This window comes from Amblyomma maculatum, chromosome 2 (assembly GCF_055883805.1).
Source record: "Amblyomma maculatum isolate TAMU_Amacu chromosome 2, ASM5588380v1, whole genome shotgun sequence".
NCBI classification, from domain to species: Eukaryota; Metazoa; Arthropoda; class Arachnida; order Ixodida; family Ixodidae; genus Amblyomma; species Amblyomma maculatum.
In genome coordinates, this window is record NC_139345.1 from 199,143,005 (window position 1) to 199,157,021 (window position 14,017).

Below are 14,017 nucleotides of genomic sequence, written 5' to 3' on the forward strand. Positions count from 1 at the left end.
GGTCTCTGCCAAGCACGATCGCTTGTTGTTATCGAGCACGCGAAAAACAGGAAGATTTTTTTTTGTTTTGTTTTTCTGTAGACCTAGCAGGAACTCTAAGAGGTGTACTTTGCATGCATGCTTGAAACCAGCTCCCGGCAGGTCTTCGGACATGGCCCATCTTGTAGAGATCTCGGAGTGGAGTTAACTGTCCGGAGCACTTGCAGTCCATTCCACTAATGTAAGACCTCATAGACATGAGACGTAGCGGCTGAAGAATGGGGACAGCCATGAGCCGACCTGGAGAAAAAGCAGAAACGTTACTTGAATGCGGCTGCATCGCAATCTCTACGGATCGAGTCCCAATATATGCTACATACTTTCGAAAAGCTCTTTCACATATGTTTTGTGTGCAACGTTGCACCCGATGATGGTCTGCACCGCGCACAAGGCAGGTTCATGCATGAGTCGCGGCTGTAACACCGCCAGTGCTGCGATCTTCTTGCACCAACCCCGGCCCTCGGTCTTGCAAGTGCAACTGTCATCCGTAATATTGAGTGGGTTTGCCGAAAAATACATGTCACAAAACCGAAATACATATGTGGTGCAGAGACGCTGAAAGGGAATAAAACTCGCGTCCAAGCTGACGTCGTATAAGGCACTTTTCCTTTGGCCAGCACATTTTCCGACGGTATTCGATGGCCTGTCTTCACTGTGAAGTTCCACGCATGCACTCCATATTACGTGCTAGGCTTCATACAGTTTCTGACCACGCACCTAGCAGTTATTCTTAAACTATGTCTCACCATTCGTGATCGGCGTAAATTCACAGAACAGCACGCACTGCGGTGCTTGCTCAGCCATGCTTGTTTTCCGCGCACGGCACTGCCACAAGGCGCTATTCCTTTCGACGTATCGAGTTGAAAATAAATACTACGTCAGAACTGCCGAGCGCCGAAAAAGTACGCTTGGCCCGACGCCTTAGGGCACATCTACAGATACAACCTGTACTCGTCCCGTCCTGCAGGAGAGCTTTCTTTAAGAGCCCTTTCATTGGCTAAGGTTGCCCAGCTCTACTCGGTTTTCGCTTCTGGGGGGTCTAGCATGCCGTCTGCATATTCATTGCCGCCGACGGGAAAATCAGTGCTACGCATTGCACACTGGCTTAGTCTGTGTTTTATCTCCTTACATTAAAAGTGCAATATTGGTCGGGTGCCGAATTTCTGCTTCAGAAAGAAAAAAAAAAAAAAAACGAAGAGCCGCCATCAGAAGCGCTTGCGCGCCAACGATGGGCGGCGCCCAAAGCGTCAGCGGCCTTCTACCAGACGAAATGAAGCGATAGCGGTTTTCTTCGCTTTGCCTGTTTATTTTGCGTGGCAGGAGAAGCGTATACTTCACGTTCACTCTGCCGCCTGTCTGCGACGAGCAAAGATACCCTTTACGAGCCCGCCTGCGGGAGGTGACGCCACTTCTTCAGGAGCAGTGGCGTCTCAATACCAGCGCACCTGGATAATTGAGAAATCAGTAAAGCAAAAGCACAATTTAAAAATTTCGCAGCGGGAAGTTATTACGGCACCTTGATCGTGCCGTGATAATGCAAATTTTGAGCAACAAAACTCTTTCGGTCATTTTTTGATGAAAGGCAGGCTGCTCGTCCAAATAAAATATTAGAGTTTTTGTATCAAGATTGTGCACACAGTAATACACATTGTAGAGTCGAATCTCAATAAAACGATGCTCAATATAACGAAAATCACTATACATTGCATTTTTTTCATTTTTCTATCTTTTCACTAGTGAAAACCATGTGTTGTTGCGCCATTTAACGAAGCAATTTTATAATGTACTTTCGATTTAAATACCTCCTCACGAATTGCATGTTTGTATTAAGAGCCATCTTAAATAATCAAAACAATATTAACGCTTTAGCAGAGAGAGAAGATGCCCAAATTTGCATGTGCCTTTTTCGCAGCAAATTTTCAGATAGGTACAGCAGAACAGAAAGAAGATGGTATGATCATACCGCTGCGCCATCTTTTGCGTGCATACGAAACCCATGGTGTGAGACCCATCACTTCATGATGTCACCATGAAATCACAACAAGAAAGCTTCATTCTTTTCAGCGCACTTCACCATCGGCACTTCGTCGCTGCAACTGGTGCTTCTGTCGTTTTACAGACACATTTCACAAAATCACAATCCAGCCTCTGTGAGAGCAAGCCTTGCCGCCATGGCTGTTATGAGTATATAGAAGCTCTTAAAGGGACCATGACACCAATTTTGGAACAAACTGCTCCTTTTGTCTTATTCTCGATGTGCCGAGCAAATAAACTTTTAAGTTTCAGCTGCATCAAGTTTGCAGATATTTTTAAAACTAGTAGTTTCGTTTCTACGTGAGCAGCTTCCTGATCTGGCAACCCGCGTAGCCGGTGACGACATAGGCCGATGCAGCGTCGTCAGCGGCCGATGCAGTTCCGTCCCATAGGCCTGCGTGCCGGGGGCGGGGAGTAGGGGGCCTCCTACATCGGTGGAAAAATAAAGTTTATAACAACAACAACAACAACAGCGTCGTCTGCTGCATGTTCGGCGTACGAGCATCATCGACCGCGGTTACGCGAAGGGGCGATAATGTTGGCCAAACACCACTCATGCCGCGTACCGAGGTTCCCGAAAAGCGAGCTTTCTGTCGATCTCTGTTGCGCTTTTAACCGAATAGCGGCATCTATGGGCGGGATTCAGGGGCACGTCGGCGCCTGAGCACGAAAGGAGCACGAGCTGCCTCTCTCCAACAGCGTACACATTATACACTGAAACCCGTCTGTCACCCGTTAATATTTAGAAGGATTATTAACGATATGCCCTTAATGGTGCCCACACTCCCAGACACCATTAGAGTGAGTGGGGGTAGCTGTTCCGGTCGCAAAGGAGATGCGCTCGACCTGCGTGGCAAGCTCAGCCGAAATTCAACTACCTTTTAGTGACAGAAGGGGGTGGCCGTTTGGTTCCCAGCTTTCGCCGGTTCAAGCCAGAGTAAGGGTCAGAGTGAAAAGTAACAAACAAAACAAACTTTATACACACCAAGAAACGATACAAAGGAATACACACGATCACTTAAAATGTGCAGACCACAGGTTCACAAAAAACAATGCTAAGCATACAACTAGAGAGGTATTCAATAACACAGAGGCCTACAACACAGAACAAAGCACGAAAGAGTCAAGTAAACAAACCCCAAACTGTTCACCGGGCACTGTTGCAGTCCGCCGCCTCGAGAGTCACGATGTGGCCGCCATGTAAGACGAGCGCCGCTCCCTTGTAGGTCTGTGAGCTTGCCAGCGGCGGGTGATCCCCGGGAGTCCAGCTGTATCCTTTGCGAACACGCCGCAATCACTGCCTGACTGACTGACTCACAAAGGCGCCGCGCCCTGCTTAAATAGGGCGCGCCGCGTCTGTCTGTTACGACACGCCAAAGCTAGCGCGCACACACACTTAGCTTCGCTTGTTGAAGCGTTCCCTTTTCCTCCCGTCGAGCCGCGCGTCGTCATTGGTCAGAGGCCGTCGAACGTTCTGGAGACGGCTGGCATCTGGCAACTAAACGTTGTATAGTTAGACGTTTCTTTAAGTTTTTTACATAATTCATTCGCTTTCCATGACATCAAACTCTCACAGTACACAATTTAAACGTCGATCTTCATTTCTCGATGTCGGTTACGACATCGAGAAATGAGAGAAATGAGAGAAATCGAGAGGTTACTTCCTGGGACCTGGAGCGTCGTCCCCCATATGTCTTGTGGAATGAAGATCTGAGCTCACGTAGCGACACGCACAAGGCGGGAAAGCGTGCAGCTAGCGTGCTGTCGCCGTTGGCGTATCGCGCAAGCGGTTAGGGCCTTCTACGCTACCACTGACATTTTCCTCCTTCCCTCAAGCGCCATTGTTTTCCTTGCCTTCCACGCCCACTGGCGTCTTTATTACACAAGGAGAATTATGGCCTTGTTCTGAGGAAATAGGTGTGGAGTAGTTAGCGGGCACGTCAGCGGCACGGAAGGATGATGATTAGAGTCTTGGCGTGAACACTATGTACCCACTCTTGTTCACGTTAACCCGTGACTGAGGCCACGTCTCGTGGACATATTTTGTGGAACGGCTCTGCCGACAACTTCCGTCCTCAAAGTTCGCATCTCGAGAGCCATATAAAAAGATTCCGCCTTGATAAGATGAGCGAGTTCACGCTGCCAGACGGCGCGCCTTTATCGTGATGAGGCGAGCTCGGATCAACGAACACCTTTGCCAGACCGTACTGCGTGTTGCCGTCTTGGTTATTAGAGTTACGTGATTCCTCCCAATCACAGTGTGCACGCGCTTCATTGGTCCTGATGCGTGGAAGCTAGCCTTGAGGGCTGCAGAAGGCGCTAGTTGTCCGCACTTTAGCGCATTCCCAACGCGTCGGAGCAACCACTGCGGAGGACTGCCGGTGGAAGGGACCCCGCAACTCCAGTAGCGCAGGCGGTAAGACGCAATAAGATCCGCTAAATGTGTCTATTACAGTTATCTAGAAACTTGAATGCACATTTCATAAAAGTAAACTTTAACATTTTCAGACTATTGCGCTTTACATCACACTTAGCAAGCGCAGACTCAACGGCAACATCAATGATAGCTGCGACATATGATTTCCAGAAAGCGAACCATCTGCGCAGGGAACTGGTGTTTCTCCCGATGCCCTGGAGCTCCAGGAGCGACTAGCGGAATGAATAAGATTTAAAACCTCCCTTTCATTCAATCTGTTCAAGTGATAATACTACAAAGCGAAAGCTATCTCAACAATTATTAGCCCGTTGACTTGCCAAAGGAAGGAGTAACAAAGAAGAGCCTGTTTCGACGGAAGAGGCTCAGCTTCAGAGCGCGCCGCCGTGTTTGCTATTTTATCACATTGGGGCCCTTGATCATCGCACATACGTCTACTTATGGGGTACTTCCTTTGCATCCCGAAGCTGTCTAGTTCGTACGGGACCATTTGCTGCATCCGAGCCGCCAAATGTGGATTCGACATTTTCTCAAATCAGGTGAGTGCGAAACAACACATCAAAAGGAAGCAAACTGAAACATGGGACCTGTTAATGTTAGAGTTCATATCTCTAACAGCATCACGCACTTTCCTAATTTAAAAAAAAAAGCTACGATTTACCTCAGTTTTTGTAAAAGAAATGGCCTCTGTTAAATTTCTTTTAAAGGATGACTTCACGACAAGGCTCGAGCTGTTTTGAAATAGCTTTTAGGACAGAGGAGCATGTCGAACTGCAGTGAAAGAGGTTAAAACGTTCCTTCACCCACGAGAACAAGCTGCGTACCAGTCACAAGTCGCCAAGATAAAAGTAAATTTATTTTTGCAATCTCTTCAGTATATACATCGCAGTTACCAAAAATTAGAACTTCATGCCGGTCATTTATACAAGCCGCGAATATACGTTACAATACCCTCTACGGCCAACGACCTGAGTGGAGTTCAATTCAGTGCGGTCATTATGAAGGCCGGATTCAAAAACATATTACAATCAGGCTCTCATAACAAGAGACGTATAGAAGTCGTGCAGGATGCTATATATACATGAAGAAAGAGCGAGTCGCATTACGCCGATGAAACCCTGCGATAACAAAAATGAAAGCTTGCGGAACAAGCGAATAGGAGGGAGAGAAGAACCAGATTCACGCTCATTTTCACCTCGGGTGGCCCGGACGGGAATGTTCAGCCGACGGCACGAAAAAGCGACGAAGGCCGGAAACGTCTTTTCTCCTGCCAACAAGGAACGTGCCGAAATGTCTTTCCCTCATCGTGGCTTTATGCGAGCACTGGCGGGCCCAAGAAAGCAACTCACGAGATGCGCCCGGGAAGGAAGATTTATCATCCTCTGGCTCAAGAAAAGAAACGCGCTTACGTGCGTACACGTGAATCTGGTAGCTGACGAGGATGCTCCATTTCGCACCGCCGCACATTATATAACCCACCTACGCTCGTGTCCTCGACGGTCAGAAGCAGCAGAGGGTACCGGACGCACAGGACGTGTCTTGGGCATTCTGAGATTTTTTCCAGCCATCATGCAGTCGTCTGTTCTGTTGAAGCCCCTTGGAACTACCACATGCGGAATCTTCAGGAGATGCATTTTCCTATTGATCGTTCAGGTGAGGAATTTGGGCTGTATTCAGTATCTATCTATTGAGGTATTAGGTTCTCACCCCACTGCAATATTGATTATAATATTGTCGTCTTAAATTCTTAAGAAAAGTCCTAACATAGTCTTGAGTTCATGATCCCCTCCCGCCCTCTCCTGTGTTTAAAAAAAAACTGTCGAACGATACACATGAGCGTAATTCAAGAAATAGGACCTTGTTGGAAACTTCGTGCAAAAAGTGATCGTATGTAATGAACATTTGAATGCCTGTCATGGTGTATATTGTATATCTTTTCATTCTGAAGCAGCGTTCGTGAACTGATTTTGTTGCGAACATTTCGTAAGCTAAATAGCCTGAAATGGCCGGAGCTCGCGCCACTAGTAACGCACCACGTTTAATTAAAGGTATTCCTGAATCTTGTATTTTTGTGAAGGAGATGTAATTTTTCATTATTCATGCGCCATTGGCACTGCTTTAGTACAGTCATCGTTGTAGGAGCAAGGCCATTCAACTGCGCCACAATGCACGTTTTCCCGTATTGCAATTTAGAAAACGTGCGCCCTTGTTACCGTCGCATTTTTTAAAACAGCATTTCACTTTAAACTGAGAGCCGTTGTGTAGCAAGAAATCGAGCCCTGCTTATAGCGTACACGCAATGTCAATGTTGTTGCCATTATTTTAGGTGTGGCTGATTGTCAATCACTTTGCACTATTGATTTCAACGTTTACAAATCATCTCCGTTTTATTTTTCTGGCACGGTGACATCCCTGTGGGCGAATTGCCTAGTTCGGAACCTTTTTTTCGCAAAGCGCATTATATAGGGGATAAGGCTTAAAAGGGTGTTCACCAAGTCTTGCCTCGATTTAGTGGAAATTTCGGCGTGAGAGCCCACGACATGCGACCAAATATAAATAATAAACCAAGAGCCGGACCATTTCATAGAAATTACCGTGTACCGACTTTCTTGACCATGATAAAAGGTAATCAAATTTTACTAAGTGAGCCAGTAGGAAAGAAGCATTTGTGAAATGATCCTCATATTATGCAGGTGCTTTTGGAACTCATAGAAGTGTCGGCGCAAGGTGACGACAACTACCTGCAGCCGGAGTACCAGCAGGGAGGATATAACGGAGGCGGATATGAAGAATCTACTGAGCCCACTTACGTAAGTACCATGTCTGTGAAAAAAAAAAAAAACAAGATGTACGATAGGGGCATTAGCCTTAGATTCATTGTTACATTACTCGTCAGCAACCTTTAGCTAGTGCAGGATGTTAAAGGTTCTCCTAGTTATCAAATATTTGCTTTTACGCTTACTAGCTTTGTCAACATGCGAACGCGAGGTGTTATGGGTACTAGTTTCTTAGCGTAGTGAAATAAGAATTTAGTATTTCGAAAGGAGCGAACCCTTATCCCGTACATGAACGTATACCTAACAATCTCTTCAGCATTCGGTTTTGTTCTGTCATCGTTATGGGCATACTCATTAGCAGCAATTCAGCTATATACTACAGTTACAGTTTAAAAGCCGCTCCCATTTTCTCGTCACACTGGTACTAGATCAGATACGATGACGGCGTCCTAGCAGATTTACGGATCACATGAACCCACCTGACTTTCCCTCACCTCTCTTTGTCGTACATGATGTATTGAATTTCATGTATAAACGAATGTTGGTAGTCCAGTCTGCGTGTTGCGCGTCTTGTATATGCCACCTTTATACTCTTAATTCTGCTCGAACACTATGAACTTCCGTTTTTTTTTTCTAGCCGGCTTTGTCAAGCTTCTTTCTTTTATAATTTGCCTGCACTAATCTGTTCTGCATAGCTTGACGTGTTGGCGTGGATTTAAAAAGGCATTAGTACAGTATTAAGAAGGAAATATATGCTATAAAAGTGTAATGGCATTGGGGCTAATTTGGCATTAAACTTTATTATTTAATTTAGAATATGCGATGAGTACTAAGGGGAAATTTTGCTCAGTTGACGTCCTTTCTACTAGGCCTTTCTATGCTGAAATATGTGCCTCTTAAGCCCCATTTTTTATGGCATGGTCTAGTGTGTGGAGAAATTTCCTTGTTTGCTATTTTTTTGACGCAACATTTTATGCAAGCCTTAGTTTGATTAACAATAATTTATACTGTATTGAGCACCAACAATCGGCAGGTGTGCCACCTGAAATGCATGATGCTTGTTACTGCGTTTATTTCTTACCTCAAAGGTCTCACTGATGCATTAAATCACCAAATGGGCATGTTGAAGGCAGGCGATTACATTTAAAATAACGATGAAAGGTGCTCGCTGAGCAATTTGGATGCTTGTGCTTCGATAATAGTGGACATATGGTTGGGTGGTCCCTGCATCATCGTATTGTTTGCTTAGAAATGATAGTTGAAAAGTTTGAAGGATCCATTTTATTACGGGGCCTGGAACGGACGACGAGATGGTTCCTTTTTTCTCAAAAGGCGTTTGCTGTAAAAATTGCAACTAATCATGTCAGGAAGGCAGAGTATTTCTTTTTCTGTAGGAAGGTCATAATTTCTCTAGGTTTTAGTTTTGTTTATTCTTTACATTTTAGGCGGAATAAAAATATCACAAAGTATGGAGATAATACTGCTAAGAAACACATACAAATAACTAAAAAAGACAGGAAAACAAATATTAAACCATAAACAAACATCTCATTTCGGTAAGGGGGAAAAATAGGAAATAAGGGAGAAAATATTTTGCACACACATAACGGAGACGAAAGGTGCGTCTGTTAAATCTCTGACTACGCCTCGAAGAAATTAGGGCAGCCTTTACCGCATAGTAGTAGCTTGGTGGGTGCATTCATCACAGAAATGTGCGCAGGGCGAAATAACTGACCAACATCTGGCTCTAGCTATCCCTTATTTAATAAGGGATCGCTAGAGGTAAACGCTGATATATACCAACACTTTAGCATAAAGCTTCCTTCTTCGCATTGCTATGTTTTGTCACGTCGAATGTAGCTCCTCTACTCCAATTTTATGAACTTCAAAAAAGCTCAGCTCAGTATCGGCGTTTTTTTTCTCAGCCTTCCTTGAAGGCATAGCCCATTCTTTGGCCGCAGCTAACTGCGTTTTTATGACCCGTAATTGTCGTCGCCACTGGGACTCACGTGCTCCTTTCAGGAAGTGTGCTTTTACTTGCATATATAGCTCTTCTTCCTTTTCGAAATATCTCCCCCACCGAGTCGTGCGCCGCTCCGGACGAGGAAAACGACTCTCCGCATTAGACACAACGGTTACCGCTGCGTAGGCTGCAGTTGTGCAATGGGTACAGGTACGAACGAGAAAATAAAATTTAAAGAGTGAGCGCAATATCTTTAGTTCCTTTTTTAACGAGAGTCGTTGGAAAAGCACTGCAGAAGCGCTCATTTGAAGCGTCCAGAAAACACTTCGCCTCAGGCAAACGGCACGTTTCTAAGATTGCGTGACAAGTCTAGCGCCGAGTGCCACGAAAGTAATTATGCCTTCATAGCTTCTATGAAAGTTCGACTGCTAACGCCATTCAACCGTCCTTTCTGATTTCCTTCCTGGTGCAGGGGCTGCTGCAGGTATTGATTGATTAACATGCAATTACATGCAGCTGTACAGCAAGCGAGAACGGCTCGCAAACTATCGTCAGTGCGCGCACATCGCGCCTTTAATTCTCAAGTAGTGTTTATTACCCCTCTAAGGATGACTAATGTAGCAAAACTTTCAGATAATCAATGCTAGCGTCGCAACACGGACGACACGTTTTTTTCTGTGAGCATATACTTGTTTAGTAAAATCGTGCGGCCCATTCTATACTCAAACGAACGTGGTTTTGTCTGATGTTTCTTATAAGAGACTGAAGTAAGTGTTGTGATTTAGCGGACTTGAATTATTAGTGTGTGCGTTTCTAAAGCTCAAAAAACAGGCTGGGTGTTGATACATTTCTTTTAGATTTTTGGTGCTAAGTCTAAGCTTCAGGAACGGTACATGTTGAATGACATGGAGTAATGTCTAGCAGCCAGTTTCAGCCCAATATATTGCGAAATTAGAAAACGCAAAGGGCTGCAAAAGTAAGTATAACTATAAAGTAAGAAATGTAGCAGCCAGTCCACAATAAAACCATTATACAAAAACTCCTGCGATGATGTCCAAAGAGCAGTGCTCTCATATTTCTTGGCACTGTGTACTGGATAAAAGCAAAAAGATCATGGATGCGCATTCTGAAGAAACGAATTTCGCAAAGTCATTATCCACTCCCTGCCTGCATAAGTAAAGAGTGCAATAAATAAAATGAAATTCTCGCATATTTTTGAATCAGCTAAAACAATGAATCTTTAAGGCATGTATCAAATGTCTGTTTCATAAGCGAATAGAAGCATGTAAAACTTTGGTCGTATACGGCGATTTGCGGTTAATATTCTTGGTAAAGCAAATAAACACCATTTTTTCAAATGCTGCAACCTCTCTGGCCTGATTAAAGGCTATTTTAGAAGTGCAACGTGTCGAAAATCTCTTCCTGGTCCCATTTTGCATAGAGCGAAATTCAACCGTGTTTGGCATCACTTTCTCTCGCCAGGATTTCTTTCCAACCATATTTATTCACACTACGTCTGTATCTTGAAGGGCTGTCCTACAGGAACATTTGCCGTTTTTGCGGTTGTGACAAAGTTAGTATCTCATTATGAAATGAGGTTGCATGATGACAAAATGTCTTTAGGACTCACGTTACGACCTTTCCCTTTCTGGAAGCTCCCTTGCTCAAAATATTACGTGAATGACTACTTCAGTTCCCCATTCCTTGAAGGAACACTGCGCCATTAATGCCGGTGGTCTTCCCCACTGAACACGCTTTTTTCGTCAAAAATCGCTGATGTGTTTCGAATGTTCCCACTGCAGGCTGTGAAAAGTTACCAAACCTCTCTCCGTCTCTTTGCAGCCTCCCCTGCCATATTCCTTTGGCTACGACACGGTCGACGAGTACGGCAACAAGCAGTTCCACAAGGAGGAAAGCGACTCCAACAACATCAAAACTGGCTCCTACGGGTACACGGACACCAACGGGCTCTACCGCCGCGTGCACTACGTGGCTGACTCCACGGGCTTCCACGTCACAGTGACGACCAACGAGCCCGGGACGGCCCCCGGACGAAGCGCAAACGCCATCTTTAATGCGGACCCTGTCGTGGTGCCCCCGGTCGTAGGTCGCGCTTCAGCGTCGGGCCATGTGCTCGCGTACGCAGCAGCTCCGGCCTACATCGTGCAGCCAGCCCCGTACGAATCGCTGGCACAGGCACAGCTCGGATACCCGGCGTACGCCTTCGCCGATGGCCAGTACGGCAGGAGAAAGCGAAATGCACTCAAGAAATGAGTAGATATAAATCAGTTGATGCTGTTTCTTTCGAAACTTGTAAAACCGCGCATGCATGAAAAAGTCATTAAGGTATCCGGGCGCAACTCGCTGCAACATGGCATGTCAAATGATAGAAGTGCCGTGTACGCCTTCCCAGTTTGCTTTTGATGACCTTCCGAGTACCGGAAGGTCATAAGGGCGAGGCGACACGAAAGGGACAAATCATTGCCTCCGTTGCTTTGTGGGTAGTGCTGAAGCTCAGTGGAAAGTAATGAACACACGGGAGCTTCTGCCTAGCTGGTCCTCGAATGAACGAGCCATAAAGGGCAATGTTTAGAGTTTCGTGGAGAAAGTGGCACGTGTGAGATGGTTATAACTCAATATTTTGGTGTGCAAAGTGCTATACGTAGAGATGGCGTTAAGTTGCCATAGATGTTGCAGTTTAGGTCACCTTTACTTGGATTTCCGTAAAGCCTCCATTTACATTTACATTCAGTTCCTACATGACATTATTTCGTATTGCACGAAACAGGAGTAAACTCTCTATTCTCGCTCGAATATTGGCTGTCAAGCAGCAAATGTTATTGTTTGAAAGGCTAATTGTCAAAAGGTGAAAGGGAGTGGAAGAATAATTAATAATTCTTTTTTTTTTCTTGGACTGAAATAATTGTAAGTAGTGAAAATTGGAATGAAGCGGTAAAGGCAACTGTGCCTTTCAAGTTCGCAGAGTCTTTCAACCGCTTTACCGCATTTACGCAGTCTTATCGGAATCCAAAATGTAGAAATCATTTCAATATATAGTTTTCGCGGCTCGACACAGACTAGTTTATGAGGTCAGGTTTAAATGCTAGCTTTCCACCAAATACTAGTGCCAGAACAACTTTGGCAGCGCAGGTAGTTATATTGAACTCAGCCCTAGTCTTTGTTGTCTTTTTCTTTGTTTAGAGCTGAAGCAATTTACAAACTCCTTTTATTTGTAAGCTCTCGCTAATAGTTGAGGCATAGGGCGTCTAATTTCACGGTGTAATGCGCGAAAAATGCAATTGATTTTTTAATCTACATATGCTTGCTCGTCATTGTTCAGAGTTTTCATTTTGCGAAGGCCAACTATCACAGCAAAGTAACAAAGCCCAAGTTGGTTGTTAATTTTGAAGGCGTACTTTATGTGCTTGTCCACGGTAAGAATCTTGGGAAATTTGACCGCCAAGAAATATGACGACCTTAAATCTTTCAGAAAACTTTTGCAATAATTTCGCAAGAGAGAGTCAACGTTGCTTGAGTGCTGTCAAAATGGTTGTTCTATATAACACTGTCATATTGCTTTGTTGAAAGGTCTAAACGAGAGCGTGCTTATCTTAGGTTTTTGTATATGTTCACTTCATGTACAGCTGAATTTGTCGCTAGTGGCTAGAATCGTTGTTTCTATGAGAGATTTGCCCAGCAAAAGAAGACATTTTTTCTGCTCATTCCATGTGTTCAGTCAACATAGCAGCCCAGGAAATTGCCACATAAGAAGAGCGGACAAAATTTCAATTTATGCATAATGCCAGTGCCTAAAATTATAATTAGAACATGCATGTCAAGCAATATCTCGCACCTTTTTGTTATAAGATTTTATATATAAAAGAAGGTTTTCAGAATAAACAACACATATAGTGTTTGATCTAAAAAGAAATTTCTCAAGATTTGTTTTGGTGGTATAGAATTTCCTCATCATTGTAGTTATAGCGCTGTGAAAATCGGCACGGCACATATAAAATAAAGTGGTCCTGCAGTAAGGCAAATTCATCAATATTATTTTACTACTAGTGAAAAAAGCTAGATGTTGAAAATTTCAGCTCCCAGTGGAAGCGGATGTGCTCGCATGAGTCTCACGCAGCGCGAAGCGTTCACTGAATGTAGGAATTAGAGGGCTTGATTTGCTTGGGACACTACGAGGGGTGCAAATTGACGCTACGTATGAATGAAAATCTGTTTGGTCTTCTGTTCTAGGCTTTGTTATTTTGCATTGTTTACCGCGATGTACGTAAGAAATAAACATTGTGTTGCATACAGCCAGAGATCGTCTCTTTATACATTCCTTCAAAAATTATCTCACGATTATTTAGCGGATCCGAAAATGAACATTAATTTCAATAATTCTGCGCATTTTGCGCCTGGGAACAATCGATGGTTAGCTGGAATTTAGGTGACATCCAGAGCATGAACGAGCAACTGGTTCAAAAGGAGGGGAACCCGTCAACTGCGCATTGCAAATTCTACAATATGCGCATGTACACCTTGTGAAGATATAAGGGTGGGTAGCACCACTTAACTAATTTATATGAAATACATATAAACTGTGCTCAAAGCGCTGAAATAAATCACTGTTCCTGTCGTTTAGTCTTGGGTGACAGGAGTTTCTATTTTGGTATATTTATACTGTGTCGCGGAAGAGCGTGTTGCTTACAATGAACCGTCGCCCTGAGCTTATACGTAGCCAGGTTTGAATTAAATTTGACAGCATACCGCGAA

The 14,017-nt window shown here is 44.4% G+C and overlaps 1 protein-coding gene across 1 annotated transcript; it reads left to right on the forward strand.

Annotated features, from left to right (window-relative positions):
• Positions 1-6,022: 6,022 nt before the first annotated feature.
• On the forward strand, positions 6,023-13,555 carry LOC146200902 (uncharacterized). Its single transcript, XM_084592989.1, has 3 exons — positions 6,023-6,160; positions 7,201-7,317; positions 11,090-13,555. The coding sequence occupies exons 1-3, from the start codon at positions 6,077-6,079 to the stop codon at positions 11,519-11,521; spliced, it is 633 nt and encodes a 210-aa protein (XP_084449115.1). The 5' UTR covers positions 6,023-6,076; the 3' UTR covers positions 11,522-13,555.
• The last annotated feature ends 462 nt before the right edge of the window (positions 13,556-14,017 follow it).

Coding starts and splice junctions, on each gene's coding strand:
- LOC146200902 (XM_084592989.1), top strand. CDS start 6,077: ATGCAGTCGTCTGTTCTGTTGAAGCCCCTTGGAACTACCACATGCGGA. Junction 6,161..7,200: donor TTTTCCTATTGATCGTTCAG/GTGAGGAATTTG, acceptor CATATTATGCAG/GTGCTTTTGGAACTCATAGA. Junction 7,318..11,089: donor AATCTACTGAGCCCACTTAC/GTAAGTACCATG, acceptor GTCTCTTTGCAG/CCTCCCCTGCCATATTCCTT.